Source organism: Macaca thibetana, chromosome 6, assembly GCF_024542745.1.
Source record: "Macaca thibetana thibetana isolate TM-01 chromosome 6, ASM2454274v1, whole genome shotgun sequence".
NCBI classification, from domain to species: domain Eukaryota; kingdom Metazoa; phylum Chordata; class Mammalia; order Primates; family Cercopithecidae; genus Macaca; species Macaca thibetana.
Genome location: NC_065583.1, coordinates 48,114,974 through 48,132,749, shown reverse-complemented (window position 1 = coordinate 48,132,749; position 17,776 = coordinate 48,114,974). Strand labels below are relative to the sequence as shown.

At 40.5% G+C, this 17,776-nt stretch overlaps 1 protein-coding gene across 3 annotated transcripts in view; it reads right to left on the bottom strand.

Annotated features, from left to right (window-relative positions):
- FSTL4 (follistatin like 4) overlaps positions 1–17,776 on the bottom strand; it is a 412,553-nt gene that overhangs the window by 367,301 nt on the left and 27,476 nt on the right. For all 3 annotated transcript variants that reach the window (XM_050792758.1, XM_050792761.1, XM_050792760.1), the window contains exon 3: positions 6,021–6,054. In XM_050792758.1, coding sequence (XP_050648715.1) covers positions 6,021–6,054 — 34 coding nt within the window. The remainder of the gene's footprint in view (positions 1–6,020; positions 6,055–17,776) is intronic.

Genomic DNA, 17,776 nt, shown 5'->3' with positions numbered 1-17,776 from the left:
AGTCAATAGGCTACAACATCCAGTGTCTCATGAATGCATCTTGGAGACAGAAGAATGAACTGGCTTACTTGAGAAAGGCCTCTATGTCTATGGCCAGGCCTGTAAGAGCTCTAGTAAAAACTACCCATGCACTGAGCACTGCCAACACTGCCCATCCTGTGCCAAGGGCTCTGCATACACAGTCACCCCTCCCAGTATGTCCATGAGGCTGTGTGGGCACCGACCACATCCCTGCCCAGAATCTTCGTTTGAGGACAAACCATTGCCTGTGGCCTGGATGAGGATGATTTTGCAAATCCTGATGGGATTTTTCTGGTGTCATTCTGGGGGAAAGTTTCACCCTCTGAGATGGTGAGCAGGCAGGACTCTGTGAGCTGCAGCTGCTTGTGGCCATCCTGGAAGGCTGCCTGGAAGAGGCCAACGTGCCAGGAGAAGGAAGGACAGGAAGAGTGTGAGAATCCTTTTATCAGCTATTCTTGAAGCCAGATCCACCCTTAGACTCTGCAGCTTCATAAGCCTCTCAGGCTTCGGCCAGCACAAGTTGGGTTTCTACAACTCAGAATTCGGACTGATGGTTTGTACTATTACTATCCCCATCCTTTTTCAGGTAAGGTTGAGTAACTTACCCAAAGTCACGCTGTGAGTAAGCTGCCTACCAATTGGTCATGATCAAAACCGGACACCAAATCACTACTTAAGCAGAACACATGAGCTAGGTGCGCGATGCACTCCCCATTCAACTTCCGGCAACCAGACACACTATAGTTTCCCAGCAGCTGAAAAAAGGCAACACGACCCAGAAAGAGCCAATTTCTGTGAGGCTGGGGGACAGGAGATAGATGTCACTTTCAACTTCTTTGAGCCCAGTGACTGTAGAAGAACACGCAGTGCCCCACTGCATGTGAGAGACGGTGGGATGGGGGAAGGAAAGCCATGTCTTTCCCCAGATGGCAGTCTTGAATTGAAAAAGAGCCACGGTTCCAGGCACTGTCAAATCTGGATGGCTCCCTTTAAATTCCCTACATCTGCAGCTATTAAAGAAGTTACCTCAAAATAACCTAGGAGTTTATTAATCTGTTTCACTGAAGACACTCAGCCACTTCACATTACACCAAGATAGATTAGGCAGGGAACTGAGAGATCCAGAAAACATCTGCTACACAAAATCAAAATTAATGGTAAACAGAATGCAGTTCTTGATAGCTGAAGTTCACCCAGATGCAGAGAACTATAAAGGGGCTACTGGAGGCAGCTGCCAATGAGGGACCGATTCCATGGGTTTTCGGAAAGTGACGCTCTAGTTTCACACTCAAGACTGGCAGGTCACGTTTGCTTAGGAGATTTGCACTGCGAAGCAGCCAGAGCCACGCTGAGTGTGCATGTGATGGTCACCCTCTTTTACCCTTTTCTCTGAAGACAGCAGTGTCCCTCCTCTCCCGGGCTCCCTCACAGCCTTGCTGGAAGCCAGGCCAGGCTGGACAGGGCTAGGATATGTGCGGGAGCCAGCATAGCGGGGGGAGGTAATGCAACCTGACATTGGTGCTCATCCCCAAACTCGCAGCCCCTAATCACAGCACAATCACAGACATCTGGAATAGCTCACAGATCGCCCTATGCTCCTCAGAGATGGCTGACAAGGGCTGAATTATCTCTGCCATTTGCTCAGCCTACTCAAGTGTTTGCTCGTGGCTGTAATTCAGCGTGATGGGATCAGTCAGAGAAAAGCACTGGCTTGAGTAGATGAATTTTGGCAGTCGCAATCAGCACTGGCCCTCACAGTGGACACGGGAGTGTCTCAGAGAGGTAAGGGTGGCACTCTTTGCTGAAGCTTCAGAAAAGGGTGAAATTAAATTTTAGTTGTCTGGAGGGAGTTATAAAAATACCTGCATTGGAGAGCACAGAGAGATGCAGCCATCACTCCTTCCCATGCAGCTCGCATAGGTAGGTCCCAGGCATGAATATCCAGGGTCACACAGGACTCCCCTAAAGGAGGAATGGCTCCGTCTCCCTTGGGGAGGCACATTACCTTCCCAGGGGACACCCTATCAGTCTCGTAGTCCTGCCACAATCTTTGCTACAGTGTCTACCTTCAAGTCTCACAAATCTAACTTGGAAACAAAGCACCCCCAGGAAGTCCCTCTCAGCTCTCTGGGCTTGGCAACCAACATAAGGTACAGACACTCCGGGATGTGATGAAGCAAGATCAAGTCACTTAAGCAACCACCACCCATTAAAGAGAGGTTCAGGGCATCAGAGAGCACCAGCCCAGAAGCATTCCTCATCCCTACTAAAAATTAACATGAAAAGGAAGGAGTCTCATGTGTACAGGGCTATCTGCTCTGCGTCACAGGTTACTCAAGGAAAAGGGAGGTAAAGAACGTGAACGTTCTCTGAAAACTTCAGAATGACCAAGAAGATATTCTCATTATTGCTGCCACAGTGTTCTGTGCATGCACAGCCCATGGAGCACAGTCTGGTGCCTGGGCACTCTGAGGAGGAAGCTCTCCCTCTTCCTGGGCGCTCTAGGGCAGGGTTTGCCAAAGGCACTACATGGAATGCCTGCCCTGAGATGGTCAAAAACAACACAATTAATTTTGTTAAATTCCACAGAAAACCAAGTTTGGAAAATGCTGCATATTACATTCCTTGTTGAGAGCGACATTTTGCCTATGAAAAATCCTGGGAGATTCTCCAGTCAAAATATCATCATCAACAACAACAATGAAAACTAAAGTTTACTGAGTCCAACATTTTCCAAGTGTATTACTGTCCTTGGGCCACCATAATAAAGTTCCACAAACTAAGTGACTTAAAACCAGAGAAATGGATTTTCTCCCAGTTCTGGAGGCTGCGAGTACAAAATTAAGGGACTGGCAGGGCCATGATCTCTCTGAAGGTTCTAGGGATGGAGGGTTCCTTGCAACTTGCCAGCTTATGGTAGTTGCCAGCAATTCTCTGCTTCCATCATCATATAATGTTCTCCTTGTGTGTCTGTGTCCAATTCTCCCTTTTCTTATAAGGATCTCACTATTGGATCAGGGCCCACCCTAATCCATTACGACTTTGTCTTTATATCTGCCAAAACCCTGTTTCCAAATAAGGTCCCATTCACAGGTTCTGGGTTAGGACTTTGACATGTCTTTTTGGGGAACATAATTCAACCCATAATACTAGGCTTATCTGAATTTCATCAGTGCATCAGCCAGGAATATCTAATGATAGCCACAGATCATTTCTTTAAAAGTGCCTTTCTAGAACCAAAGGGCCCAGTGCCTTACTTGGATATTACTAGCAAAGGCCAGAATGAAAAGGCAACACACACAAAGCAAATATGCAGCTTGCATTTAATTTAAGAAACAATTGTTGGTTAACTACCGGCCCTGAGCTAGGGCTGTGAGGAATTTGGGGATGAAGGAGCGGGGAGGGTCTCTGATCTCAGGAAATTAACAACCTGATAGGAGCCCTTCCCTCTCCAATTAGATAGGGTAAGCTAAACACTTCAAGAAACAGAGTTGGAAAGGATGAAGGGGAGGTGGATTTGACAAGGATGAGGGACAAGGCATGCAGGAACAGTGTGAGGCCAGAGGCAAGAAAGCTAGACAGCATGACATCTATAGCTGGAGGGGAGGAGGGGGAAATGGGGCAGAGGACAGGTCTAAGGCACACAATGCATTCACTGTGCCCCAACTGTCCCTAGTTCCCACTATGATTTGACCTGGACTCGATTTTCACTGCTAACATTAGCCCCTCTCACTTCTCAACACACATACTTAGTCAAGAGTTTCCGAAAGTCACATGGTGCGAAGTTGCAGTTGGTTAGCCATCTGTGGCTCCAAACCTTCAACGGAGTGGATGCTCCTGAGTCAGGTACAGCATTGAAATAAGACAAACCAAAACAGAAAACCTCCTCAGGTTCTGTGACTGGGAGCTTCCTCTCCAGACTTGAAGACTTTCTAGACTCTCCTGGGCCTCATAAACTGTGCAGAAAAATCAACTATTACTCATCTGTTCCTCTTTCAGCCCCGGGTCAAGTCATAGCTGGGAACCAACCCAGATGTTCATTGCTAGACAATATCTTACTTTTCTTTGAAAGAAAAATAGTTTACTGAAGCACCATAGTGCTTCTATTATTTTTATACTTGTACACTGTTCTGGAGAAGATTAACAACCCCACAACCCAAGTCAGTGAGTCAGTGAATTCCCAGACCTAAAAATACTTAGAACCAGCCGGCAAGGTCCCACTCCTTTTCTTCCTGCCAGGTTGTAAGCATTGACGTTACAGCACTGGGCTATTTCAGGAACTCTCAAACATTTAACTTTGACAGAAACAAGCAAGAAAGACATCAGTGCACAATAGGAAGAAAAAAGTTTGTGTGATGTCAGAACAAATTTGCTAGTACAAACCCACAGTGTATGTTCCTAGTCAACCATCTGTGAAGGCTGACGCTTCCAGCAGTGGAGAGGTTATGGATGAATGCAGTGCAGCCTGACTACACCTTCACTCATCCTCTGGACACTCTCATTCTTCCGGGGTTTTGAAGTCATAAGTTCAATCAGGCCTTTTTCATGCATTTGAATAGAAATACATGGCTCTTCTATAACCCCAGCCTTATTAGAGACATTTTCAACACAAGGACAGTAAGATTCCAAAAAGGTTAAGTTTATATGTGATTTTATAATGCAAATCAATTCCAAACATTCACAGTCGGGATACTGGCATAAACAGATATTATTCAAAGCCAAAGTTCAGGTCAAACTCTCCTCTCCTTACAGCTATTTCTCTCCAACTTACACGGTCACAGTACCCACTGTGAACACTACTTTCCATAAGAAATATCCTTCCCAGCCCCATCCACCTTCATCCATTTGGTTTTGGTATCCAAACAATGCAGTTTGCTTTACAAATTGCCCTACAGTTCAGAGGACATCGAGTCTGAAACCAAAGATAATGGCAAATGGGAATGCAAGCCAGAAAGTTCATCTTAGAGTCAGATTATCCAGATCCTATGACCCTAGGGATCCAGCACCATGGACAGCAACAAACTACCCGCTGGCCACAATAGATAGTGTGAAAACTTTGTGTTACCAAGCTCTAGCAACACATGTTGATAACATAGCCATCCTATGTCTTTTGCTGTGTTGCATAACACAAGAACTAATCAGGAGGCAAAGCAATGTTAGATTTAGGAGTCAATATAGAATTTGCTAACTTCTTTTAGATTGTCTCCCTTTTTGGAGACAGTACCACAGAGAAAGACGTGGTGAAGGCTAAAACCAAAGCCACATTCTAGACCAGGAACTTATTTTCATTTCTGATCTCATCGTTCCATCCATGTAATAAAAAGATGATTGCCAATGATTCCACAAATCATACAAAAGACATCCCTTATTAGAGACTAGGTATTACTGAAAATGAATAAGGCAAACTTCAATTTCCACTAAAAGATTTCTGAAATTATCACCCATATATGTTTACCTCAGAGACCATAAAACAAATGTGCTACAAGAACTCTGGCAGGGGAAACAGAACATCATGGAATTGTTTTCAAAAGGAAAATTAATTAGTTATTTCTATTTCAGCTTAACTGAAGCTGTAAGAAATCTATTCAGAAATATTTTTCACAGAGGTATCTCTTCCTAGATATTGAAATACCACAAACCATAAGCAATTTTTTGTGTTGTTCGTGTTGTTTTGTCGGGTAAAACTAATAATTATTCCAAGCTTCACTCAAAAATGTGGCTTCTCTTAAGAAACCAAAAACATGATTGTGAATGAGCCAGTTCTTCAAGTACCCCCTCCTCTGGTACTTGTAGGTAGAAGTCATAGTTTTCACAAGCAAATCTGGCCTTCAGTCCATCGAGTCCCTACAGACAAATACCAAGTAGTCGGCACCCAGAAAAGGCCACATGAAATTTCAAAGAATGAGCTGCCCACAGTCTGAAGTTCATCTTAGTTTCAGCAAACTACTTCAAAAATGTCAACACTGAAAAGAAAATGGGTATGAGTGCGTTTTTCCTACCTTCTCTTCTTGTGACTTCAAAGCTTCTGGGCTCCTGCAAGAAAAGAAAGACTTTGTGTTTTTTGAAGAATAATTCATATGTACAGATACTTGCAAATATCTCCTCTCTTGTTAGTCACATATTTATGAAAAGGTGAACAATCTACTAAGAAGATGACACTGAGCAATGTTGGGTTTACTGAACTCTCAACATGTACATCTATAAATGTAAACAACTTGTTGCTTTGAGGGTTTAGGCAAAAAACAACAAACAAACAAAAAAAACACTGTTAATCACAAAGTTTTCAGTGAGCACAGCTAATTCTCAGGGTCTTCCTTATTTGGAATCTGGGCTGGTACCAAGTGTTAAGGAAGACTCTTCCAGGTTGATGACCCACCCTCTGCCTGAACTGTAGGTGCTTTTAGGGACTGAAGAAAACATAAGCAGACAGGGGCTAAAATTATCTGGCTAGCAGCAGCTTCTTCTTCGTGGTGCTATGGTGAAGACCACCACTGCTCCTGGGTATGTCACTGACATCACCTGATGATGGATTAAACACAATTTATAGTTTCCAAAGGGTGATATCCTATGAACAATTTGAATAGCCAGTCCATGCTACTGAACTAAATTAAGCCCTTGGGTTTTCCTAATTCAATCCCATCTTTATTGATGCCTACTATGTGCAGGGCAATAAGTAAAGTGCTCCAGAAGTTACCCAGGTAAAACAGAGTACCTACATTGATATTCACAGTTGATTGGGGGCTACAGAACAAATGCAAATTACTGAGAAATCAAAGGGTGATTTGTCTTGTAAATACCAGTATTTCACATTCCAGTTGGAAACATAAGGAAAAGTGTTTTTAAAAGAACCTTTGAAAATAGCACTGAAGAATAGGCAGGTTTTCAGACAGAAATGGAGGAGGGAGAGTGGACCAGGAAGAGTGAATGGCATAGGAAAATGTTGGGTGGTAGGAAAATTCAGGGTAGCTCTAGAAGAAGGAAAAGTCTTGGTGAGAAGCAGTGGGGGGAAAAGACTAGAAATGCATATTGCAGTTTCATAACTAATAAAAAGTATCTCCAACTCATCATAAATGACATGTTTTGGATAAAAAGCCTAAGGTTAAAAATAAGCTGAAAGTCCATACTAGCAACTAAAGAAGAGAAGAGAAAACACCAAACTATGACTACCGCCTCAACACCGCAGCCAAGAAGGTAATTCGGCAACAGTGCTTTTTAAGGCAATAGCATTGTCTTTCACACCTTAGCATTCTTGTCTAGCATCCTCTTGTGGTCAGAATGGGGAGGCAATATTAGAGATGAAACTAAGAGGGCACTGGGAAGGTTGTCCTACCCAAATTACATTCCCTGATTGCTACCTTTCTACTGAGCAAAAAGTCCCATTGGAGACCAGTGGAAGATCCACGTCACATGCTAACAGCCCATCACACAAACCAAACTCTGGTTCTTGAAGGAGTACTCATCAGGTAAGGGTTCAGAGGTGGGGGCACAGAGATGACAGGTGTAATGCAGGAAACATAAGCCACCGAGCATATTTTGCACAAAGCAAACCCAGCTCCTCCCAAACTTCCTCAGTAACCTGCTCCAAAGCCTGGCATCTCTGTTTCTTGAAACAGCTAGTATTCACGGAGCAGGAGATATTCATAATCAGCTCCAGAAAAAAACTACAAAACTTTTGTTGTGGTTACATAAAATTTATAAATTAATTTAGGGAAAGCTGACATCTATATAATATTGCATGTTCTTATCTAATAACATGGGATTTTAATAATTGTTCGAGTCTACTTTTGTTTCTTTCGAGAGTATTTTATAGTTTTCCTTGTGCATATTTTGAATATTTCTTTTTTGTATGTCTTTTGTTATCATAAATGTTCTCTTATTATTTCTTCTAGCTAGTTTACCAATATACATTTTATTGAGTTTTAAAAATAAATGTATGTGCTAGCTGAAAAACAGCTTGTTCCTTTACTCATTTGTTTATTGACTGTTTCCCTCTAGTGGAATATGGGTTGGGATGGCGCCAGTATCTTTTTCACTCTTGCATCATCAGTGCTATAGCAGAACAGATGCTCAATACATATTTGTTGAATAAAAAATAAAATAAAATAAATGTGTTGGATTTTATCAAGTACTTTTCTCTGGCATTTAAGGAGATAATCATATGATTTTTTGCCTTAGTTCTATTAATAGGCTGACTTACATAGTAGATCTCATAATATTCCACTACCCCTGTACTTCTGAAACAAGCTATTCTTAGTCATAATATACTTTTTAAAATATGCTGCTGGATTCCGTTTATTATTGTACATAAATTTTGTACATATATATGTACCAAATTATTGGTCTATAATTTTTTGTATTGACATTCATAAATGAGATTGGTCTACCAATCTCATATTTTTCTTATCAGATTTAGAAATTGGCGGGCACGGTGGCTCTCACTTGTAATCCCAGCACTTTGGGAGGCTGAGGTAGGCAGATCACAAGGTCAGGAGATCGAGACCATCCTGGCTAACACGGTGAAACCCCGTCTCTACTAAAAATACAAAAAATTAGCCAGGCATGGTGGTGGGCACCTGTAGTCCCAGCCACTTGGGATGCTGAGGCAGGAGAATGGCGTGAACCCGGGAGGTGGAGCTTGCAGTGAGCTGAGATCGTGCCACTGCACTCCAGCCTGGGCGACAGAGCGAGACTCTGTCTCAAAAAAAAAAAAAAGGAAATTAAAACAAAACCAACTTTATGTAATGAATTTGGAAGTTTTCCTTTTATTATATTCTGAAATAATTTAAATAAAAATATGATTATCTGATTTAGTTTAAAATTTTTTAATTTTTGAGACAGAGTCTCACACTGTGGCTCCAGCTGGCGGGCAGTGGCACAATCTTGACTCACTGCAACCTCTGCCACCCAGGTTCAAGCAATTCTCCTGCCTCAGCCTCCCAGTTCTTCCACTTCATTTCTAAGAGACTGACTGAAAAGGGAGGAGAAGTTAAAGTTGTCCAAGGTCTCACATTTTGGTCAGTGGGCAGCTAAGATTTAAATCCCAAAATCTGATTCGAACGCCTATGCACATAGCATTCCAACTTTAAAAATAGTCATGATAGTTAATTCCTAGGGACACTGAAAATTTTATGATAGACTTCTTCTTTGTGCCATAAAAAAAGTAGCATGTATTAGACTAATACTTCTGCTACCAACAACTATAAAAGTGGAATTTAAAAAAAGTTTTTGAAGGCATCCAACAGCAACAAAGCAGCCAGAATTTAAAGGAAAGTTATGAGAGAAAAGTCGATTGAGATGAGCCCCATATTCACAGCCACATTTCCCCTTTGCGACATTTGCTGTTTTGCATAGAAGCCAAACAGAATGTAATATTCTAGAACTTAGAGAAGTCTCTCTGAGATGGGAAATAAAAATCAGAGTCCAAGGCTACCAAAGAAGCCAGAAATTGAGGGTCAGAAACCCTGGAAAAGGAAACCAGAAAGAACTGAGCTCAACATTTTCAGCTTCCCCTTGAGTTATATGATTATGCCTGAGCTACACATATAAAGGGCAAAAGGCCAAGAAACAAGTTAAAAAGTAGCCTCAAACAAGCAAAAAAAAAAAAAAAAAAAAAATGAAATAATAAAATCTAAGTATAGATTTTGAAAGTACATGGCACTAGAGAGACAAAAATTAGGCTTTCCAAGAAATAATGGTCCTGGGAAATGCAGCAGACTTACTGCTAAGACCATATATTCTCAAATTATTCCTATTCTTAAGTAGATAAAGATGATATTCCAGGGCTCTAACAAAGAAAAATAAATCCTCTGTGGAAAACAATAAAGTGATTCACAAACTTCACAATTTTTCATATATAATCTCCAGCATTCAATCTAAAATTACCAGGCATAGCAGCAAATGGGATTGAATGGCTAAAATCCAAGAAAACAGACCACAGAAACAGCCACATGTTATCCAGATCTTAGAATTCTTAGGCACAAGCTTTAGAATAACTATGGCTAATATGTTTAGGAAAACAGGAGAAAAGATGCTGAACTTCGTTATAAAACTGGAATCAATTAAAAGACTATACATTGGGTAGAGTGTATACTGCTCAGGTGATGCAGGCACCAAAATCTCAGAAATCACCACTAAAAAACTGTAATCAAATACCATCTGCTCTCCAAAAACCTATTGAAATAAAAATAAACAAAAGTAATCAAACAAAAATTTCATAACCGAAAATTAAATAACTGAAAAATTCAATAGATGGATTTAACAACAGATTAAACACAACTGAAGAAAGGAATAGTAAGATGGAAGCTAGATCAGTAAAAAATAACCAAATAAAAGATCTGAAAGGAAAAAAGATAAAGAATGAAAAATACAGAAAAAAATATGAGACACTGTAACATGGTGAAGAGTTCTAACAAGCATGTAATTAAATTTTCAGAGTGAAAGGACAGAGGAAATTGGGCAGAATCAATATTTAAAGAGATGCTGGTTGATACTTTTCCAAAATTAATGAAAGACATCAAGATAGAAATTTGGGAATCTCCACATGCCCCAGGCAAGATAAATACAAACACAACCATACCTAAGTACTCAGTAAAATAGTTGAATATTCAAAGACAAACAGAAAATCTTTAAAACAGCCAAAGGGTGGGTGGTAGAGATGGGGAGAACATTGCCTACAAAGGAGCAACAGTAAGTGTGATAGCTGATTTTTCAGGAGAAAATAATGGAACCAGAAGACAATGGAATGCCATCTTTAGTTTTTAACTTTTTTAACTTTTATTTGAGGTTCAGGGGTACATGTGCACATTTGTCATACAGGTAAACTGCATGTCTTGGGGGTCTGGTGTAAAGCTCACCCAGGTAATAAGCATAGTGCCCATCATCTTTAAAATTTGAAAAAAACATAGAATCCAATGAAAATATGGGTATTTATAAGGTAAAATAAATGAAGGTAAAATACAGTGATATTTAGACCAAAAAAAAAAAAAAAACCCTGAGAGAATACATTGCCAACAAATTAACATTAAAAACAATACGTTATAGGGAACTTTTAAGGCAAAAAAAGGCAAAAAATTATTCAGATGAATGTATAGCTATGTAAGAAGAAATAAGGAGCACTAAAAAGTGTAAAAATAAATAAATAAATAAAAATACATTTGGGCTACTTAACAATAATGCACTGTAAGATAAAAATATTTGTAGAACTAAAATACATAGTAATATGATTTTTTTAAAAAGGTCAGGAGATCAAATGAGATTAAAGTGTTATAATGTCCTAGTACTGTCCAAAAAACCAGCAAAATTAGTGCTATGACACCAAAGGAATGAAATAACCAAAACTGTCTCATCCAAAAGAAGACAAGAAAGGCAGGAGAAAAAGGAATATAGAACAGAGAAAACACAGGTTTATATTTAAACTTGTTTAGCTATAAATGGGCTAAATAATCCCACTAAAACACAAGGATTGGGCCAGGCGCGGTGGCTCACGCATGTAATCCCAGCACTTTGGGAGGCTGAGGCAGGCGGATCACAAGGTCAGGAGATCGAGACCATCCTGGCTAACACGGTGAAACCCTATCTCTACTAAAAATACAAAAAATTAGCCAGGCATGGTGGCGGGCGCCTATAGTCCCAGCTACTTGGGAGGCTGAGGCAGGAGAACGGTGTGAACCCCGGAGGCAGAGCTTGCAGTGAGCCGAGATCGCGCCACTGTACTCCAACCTGGGCGACAGAGCATTACAAAAAGGCTGAATGTAAAGATTTAAACGATAACCCATATTAACTTCAACCAAGAAAACATGGCCATACATAAAGTAGGCAAGAATCATTATTAGTGATAAAAAGGGATGGTTCATAACTAGAAAAGGAACAACTTAACAGGAATATACAGCAGTTCTAAACTTGCACATACCTAGTAGCATAGTCTAAACATATACAAAGCCAAAACTCAAAGAACTAAGAGGAGTATTTTTTTAACCCACAATAATGGTTGGAAAATTTTAAAAATCTCTGTCTTTCACTGGTAGAACAAGCAGAGGAAAAAAGCATCAGTAAGGATATAGAAGAGTTGAACATTATAATTTTAAAACTCAACCTAATTGATATACATCAAACACTGTACCAAATAGCACTTCATTTCAAGGGTCAATTCAAGATTTATAAAAATTGACCATATGCTGAGACTTAAGCAAGTTTAAACACATCATGGGAACCTCATGGAAAAAATGTAGAACGTATCTTAGAACATACATGAAAATCATTTCCTGATGGATTATAGATCTATATGCGAAAAGTAAAGCAGCTAAGTCTCTATAAGATATCAAGAGTATCTTCATGACTTTCATGTAGATGAAAATTTCTTAAAGAGGATGTGAAAAGCAATACCAAAAGAATATCTCAGACTTTATTAAAATTAGGACTTCTGTTTATTAAAAGATAGGATCAAGACAATGAAAAGGGAAGCCATTAAGGAAATATATTTGCAATCCATATATCTTACAAATGACTTACTGAGAACATATAAAATACTTTTGCAAATCAATAAGAAAAATACAAATAACCTAACTGAAGAATAAGTAAAAGATTTGAATAGGCACTCCACAAGTTGAAACCACAGTGGGATACTGTTATAAACCACAATTATATGTGATTTATAGATGACATTTAAAAAAACTGATAATACTAAATGTTTACAAGGATATGAAGGAAGTATAATTTTTATACTCTCAGAGGAACCAGCACCAGCAAAACTTTGCTCATTGGTCTGAGTCCCAGTATGGCGAGGCTCCTCCCCTGGAGACAGTAGTGATAAAGGTATTCCTTCCAGCAGGTACTGCTCTTAACTATTGCCGTGTTTCCTTTTCCACCTTCTTAATCCTTTCATATCTGTTTAACCAATTCCCCGTAATTAAATTATGTTAAAATAACTATGTGACATCTATGTTCCTGACCCAACAATTTAACTCCTAAGTAAATGTCCAACAGAAGTACATTCATGTGAGCACCAAAATGCATGTATAAGAATGCTGAATGCAGCATGATATGTAATGCAAAAGTGCACCAATGGTAGAATGGATAAACTGTGGCATATCCATACAACGAAAAACTTCACTGCAATGCGAAAGAAAAAACTTTGCAATATGTGATAATGTAGCTGAATCTCACTGTCATGACACTGAGGGAAAGAAGGCAGGAACAAAGAGTACAATTTATAAGATTTTATTTTTATAAATCTCAGAAACAAGCAAAACCAATCTCTGATGATAGATGAGCAGTAACCTTTGGGAGAATAATGACCGGGGGGACACAGAGTGGTTTCTGGGATGCTGGAAATGTTCTATATTATCATCTTGGTGGTGGTCACGTAGATGTGCTCACTTACAAAATATTCACCAAGTGCCACACTTCAGATATGTGCCTTTACTATATATTTGATATGCTCCAGTAAAAGTTTTTAAAATTAGACAAATTACCCAGGAGTAATCAGAAGTTTGTTAAATAGAGGGAACAAACCCCACTTCCTAATTTACAGATGAAGAATGATGTACTGAGGGAAAGACTGCAACTTGCTGAATATCACGTGAGAAGTGGCCACATCAGGACTAGACTCAAACCTCTGAGGTCCTACCACTATACTTCCTCCAAGGAAATAGTCAACACACGTTCATGAAAAATATGACAGGGATTAAGAGTGGGGGCTCTGAAGTCAGATGGATTCGGGCTAGATCCTCACTTGTTCCTGCCAGCTGTGCCTCTGTCACCTTTGTTGAATTATTTAACATTTCCTAAGTCTCTGTTTGTTCATCTGTAAAGGCAGAAATAGTACATTCCTTATAGAGTAATTGTGATGATCAAATGAAATAATAATAAGCTTGTCCCATGCTTAGCATGGTGTCCGGCACATAGGCAGTCCTCCAACATGTGCCACCATCATCATCAACGTTACCATTCATGAAATGAGCTAAGAGAGGGAGACGATAAGATTATTTTTGGGAGGTAAATGAGTTCAATGGCTTCCTCAATTATTGAGGCTAAATAAGAATCCATCTTTCCAGTCCTTAAAAAAGCAACCCCTCAAAAGCTGTAGCAGAAATGTAAGGAATGAAATTCATTGACATAATGACACCAAGGCCCTAGATGCATTGTCTAAGGAAGAAATTATTTTCTGCAGAAGCTTCAAACCAGATGGTTATAAATGAGACTTAGCGCATGGGCATTACTTAATGACTAAATTTCTTTAACTAAAAATCTAATTTTATTATAGTATAAATCACACTTTCTTGAAGCAGGGAATTAATTTTAGATGTTTCATTCACTGTTCATAACTTTTCTACGAGTTTGACAGCCAAATCATTTAAAATGTCATTTAACCAATACAATACAACAAATACAACAGCTTTATTCCTCATTGTGCCCTTCCTGAATCCATTATCTCTTGCTATAATGTAGAAGAACTTAAATAAAAAATTACCATTCTATAAAGCTGTATTTTACTATGCAGTTAAACTACACAATCTTTATTTTTGAATCAATATGAGTGCTGAGCAATATTTTTCATAATCCAAAAGCCGATTACAGATTCTCAGCTACCAAAAAACAGTTTGAAGGCTGCTGAAATAGTATAAATGAGCACTCTCAAATTCCACCCCTAGATCCATCCCATGTCTATCTTGGGCACGGGGGGTGAGGCTCTAGAAAAAAACGGTGAAGCCCTGCCCCAGACCATAGTCACGCTTCCGCATCCATGCTCTCAGAGGTCCTTGGTTAAGGAGTAAGCCTCAGTCTGTCACCCAAAATATTATGGGATTCACTGGAAAAATATTGGCTATATGGGTTAGGAAAGTGGGGGATCAAAAGCATCCACACTGAGAAGAGAATGAAATGAAACAGTAAATGGAGTAGAGTTCAACGTGGCCAGATCTTCGTAGACAAAGCCGAAAGGAGTCTGCTGTACAAGGGGCCCAGCCTGAGGAGGTCCCTGTGCCAGTGCCCTGAAGATGGGCCCCTGACTGGCAGCACCTCCATCCAGCAGCAGAAGGGCTGAGGAAATCCCTGGCTTCAGAGCTCCTCGGGCCCAACTTCCTGAAGACACACAAAAGGAAGCCCACATGTTCAATTTATGAACCAATTAGTACAGATGAGATGGAAGCTTTGCCATGGGACTCATTGCTACTGAAATTCTGACGTCTAAGTTTTTCATATCTGAGATGCTCTTAAAATGAGTGCTTCTTTAATAACCTTTCTTACAGTTTTTCACTTATTCACTTGAATTTTAAAAACTTGACTCTAAGCAGGTTCATTTTTGCTAGCAAGACACTATTCTGCAATTAAAATCTTCACTTGGACTGACAAAATACAGCTAAATAAAGTGGCGCCTTATGTAGCACGTATTCCACTGCTGGCTCCCACTTACTGTGCACACAGTAAGAGTTTTGCACACTTTATCTCATTTATATGGCTTAGTTAAAGGCAGAAGGAAAACTATTGAGTTGTTATATTTCTCAGCACACCATGTCTGGGTCTTCAAAGCCAGAGAAGGTTAGGGAATTAACCCTAAACCCGGGGCTAGTTTGAAAGCCAAGCTGAATAATCCAGCAAAGAACAGGATTTTCTGGGGGGGTCTAAACACCCCCTGCTTCCTCCAGTTATGCAGAGCCTGCTGCAAGTGCTCAAGAAAAACACGAAAGGGGTGCTGGCTCTTGAGAAATGCCACTTAATCGAGGGGTCAGAGTTCCCCTCCTGCACCACAGAGAACAGTGTCAGATGGCTCTGGGGTTAATGAGAGGTGTGTGTAGCCCTGGTGGATGGGCTTACTGCCTTAAAGGCCAGTCAAAGGTTGGGGAGGCACAGCCACCAACACTAAACCTTTAGGGGCTTAGATAGCTGAGGGAGTTTGATAAAGGCCAGGGGTCCCTGCACCTTTCAGCCAGCCCTGCCTAGGAGTTGCCCAATCAGCAGAGGTTGAGCTTGCCTTTCTCATCTTCCCAGGAGACCAAGTCTGAAGGGGAGAGGGCTGGACATGGCCATATAGGCAAAGAAAGTGCAAGTCTCCTTTGAGCCCAGGGGTTCAAGACCAGCCTGGGCAACATGGTGAAACCCTATCTCTACAAAAAAATATGAAAATTAGCTAGGCATGGTGGTGCCTACTTATAGTCCCAGATACTTGTGAGGCTGAGGTGGGAGGATCACCGGAGCCCAGGGAGGTGGAGGCTGCAGTGAGCTGTGATTGAGCCACTGCGCTCCAACCTGGGTGATAGCGTGAGACCCTGTCTCGAAACAAACAAACAAATAAAACAATGCAAGTTTCCCCACTTTGGGGCTGAAACACAGACGGTACAGCAAGCAAGCTCTGTGTCCCCTGTATTGCCTATCTTACAATAAATGACAATAAATGGATCAATGTAAGGAAACCAGTGTTACACGGGGCTGGGAAGTCTAAAATAACTAAGCCAGAGAGTTTAAAGGGAGGTTTATCAAGACAAAAGGAAGAGATCATGTCAGACGACTTTTTAAAAATACCAAGGAAATGTCTTTACTGTTTAGGTACTCTTTTACTTTACTAATTTAAAAAAGAATCACCATGATAAACCCATCAATAGCTTCTTGTGGGGAGACCTGGGAATACCAACTTTATTACGCCCCTGAGGGCAAAGCCTTCAGTAGGTCTGAATCACCTGATTCTTTTCAGTAGCTGCTCCACCAGCTGCAGTCCTGAGGAAGCCACCCGGATACTTCCCACTCCAGTTTGCCCATCTGTAAAACAGGCAGACCCGACAGCCCAGCCAGGACAATTGAGGCGATATCGCAGAAACACGGGCAAAGTCCCACAGAGAGTTCTGTCCAGGGCTTTCTGACGGGAAGCAGAGGGTGGTCAGTGAAGGAGAAAGCTGTGATACTCTAAAAAGAAACGGAATTAATGGTGATTACCAGACACTAGACAAAAAAGAAAGCAAAGGGATATGTGCCCATCTTCAGAAATTAAGATGATTTGGAAATATAATATGAGAATTTAAATTCTAGATATCATTTAAAGCTTTATGCTAAAGGTTATTCATTTACAACTTAAAAAGAAATGTTAGCCCTGAATTTAAGACAGTCTTTGATAGTAAATCCACCAAAGTGACAATATGAGTAAACACTCAGTTACATTTGATGAAATAAATGTCAATAACTGATTGATCACTGCTCCTTGTTAAACACAGTCGCCTGCACACAGCCAGATTAAGGGACCAAGAAGGCAAGAGGGGAATTTTCTCATTGTATCTCTCAGACAACCCAACAAATTAAAAACTAATTAACTTTTTGATTTGGAAAGTAATCCACATCTCTCAGAATGAATAATCACCATGTCCAAGACCATCATAACAGTTAGCAGCATGGGGCTGTAACTCAGCACCCCGAGGAATGACCTCATTAATATGTCATTGCTATTTCCACTGACATTAGGAGGGCTCGACCTAACACAGTCATTATCTGCAGAACTGCTTAACCACAAAAGCAATGGTCGTTACCAGACTGTAACCACAAGAGGGGTATCCATCTCCCCCAGGGTCCACAACTCTTTCATCTTTTACTGCAGCACAGGGCCTGGCATGGCATAGGCCCTAAACACATTCTATTGCTAGAATGAAATCAGATTATCCCAAGATCTCCGGGTAAGAATACGGAGGTGAGTGCAACTTCCCAATTCGCTCACGGAACACACCAACTACCACTGAAGCCTGACATTCTCTACTTTTCCTTTTGTAGATAAAGTTTC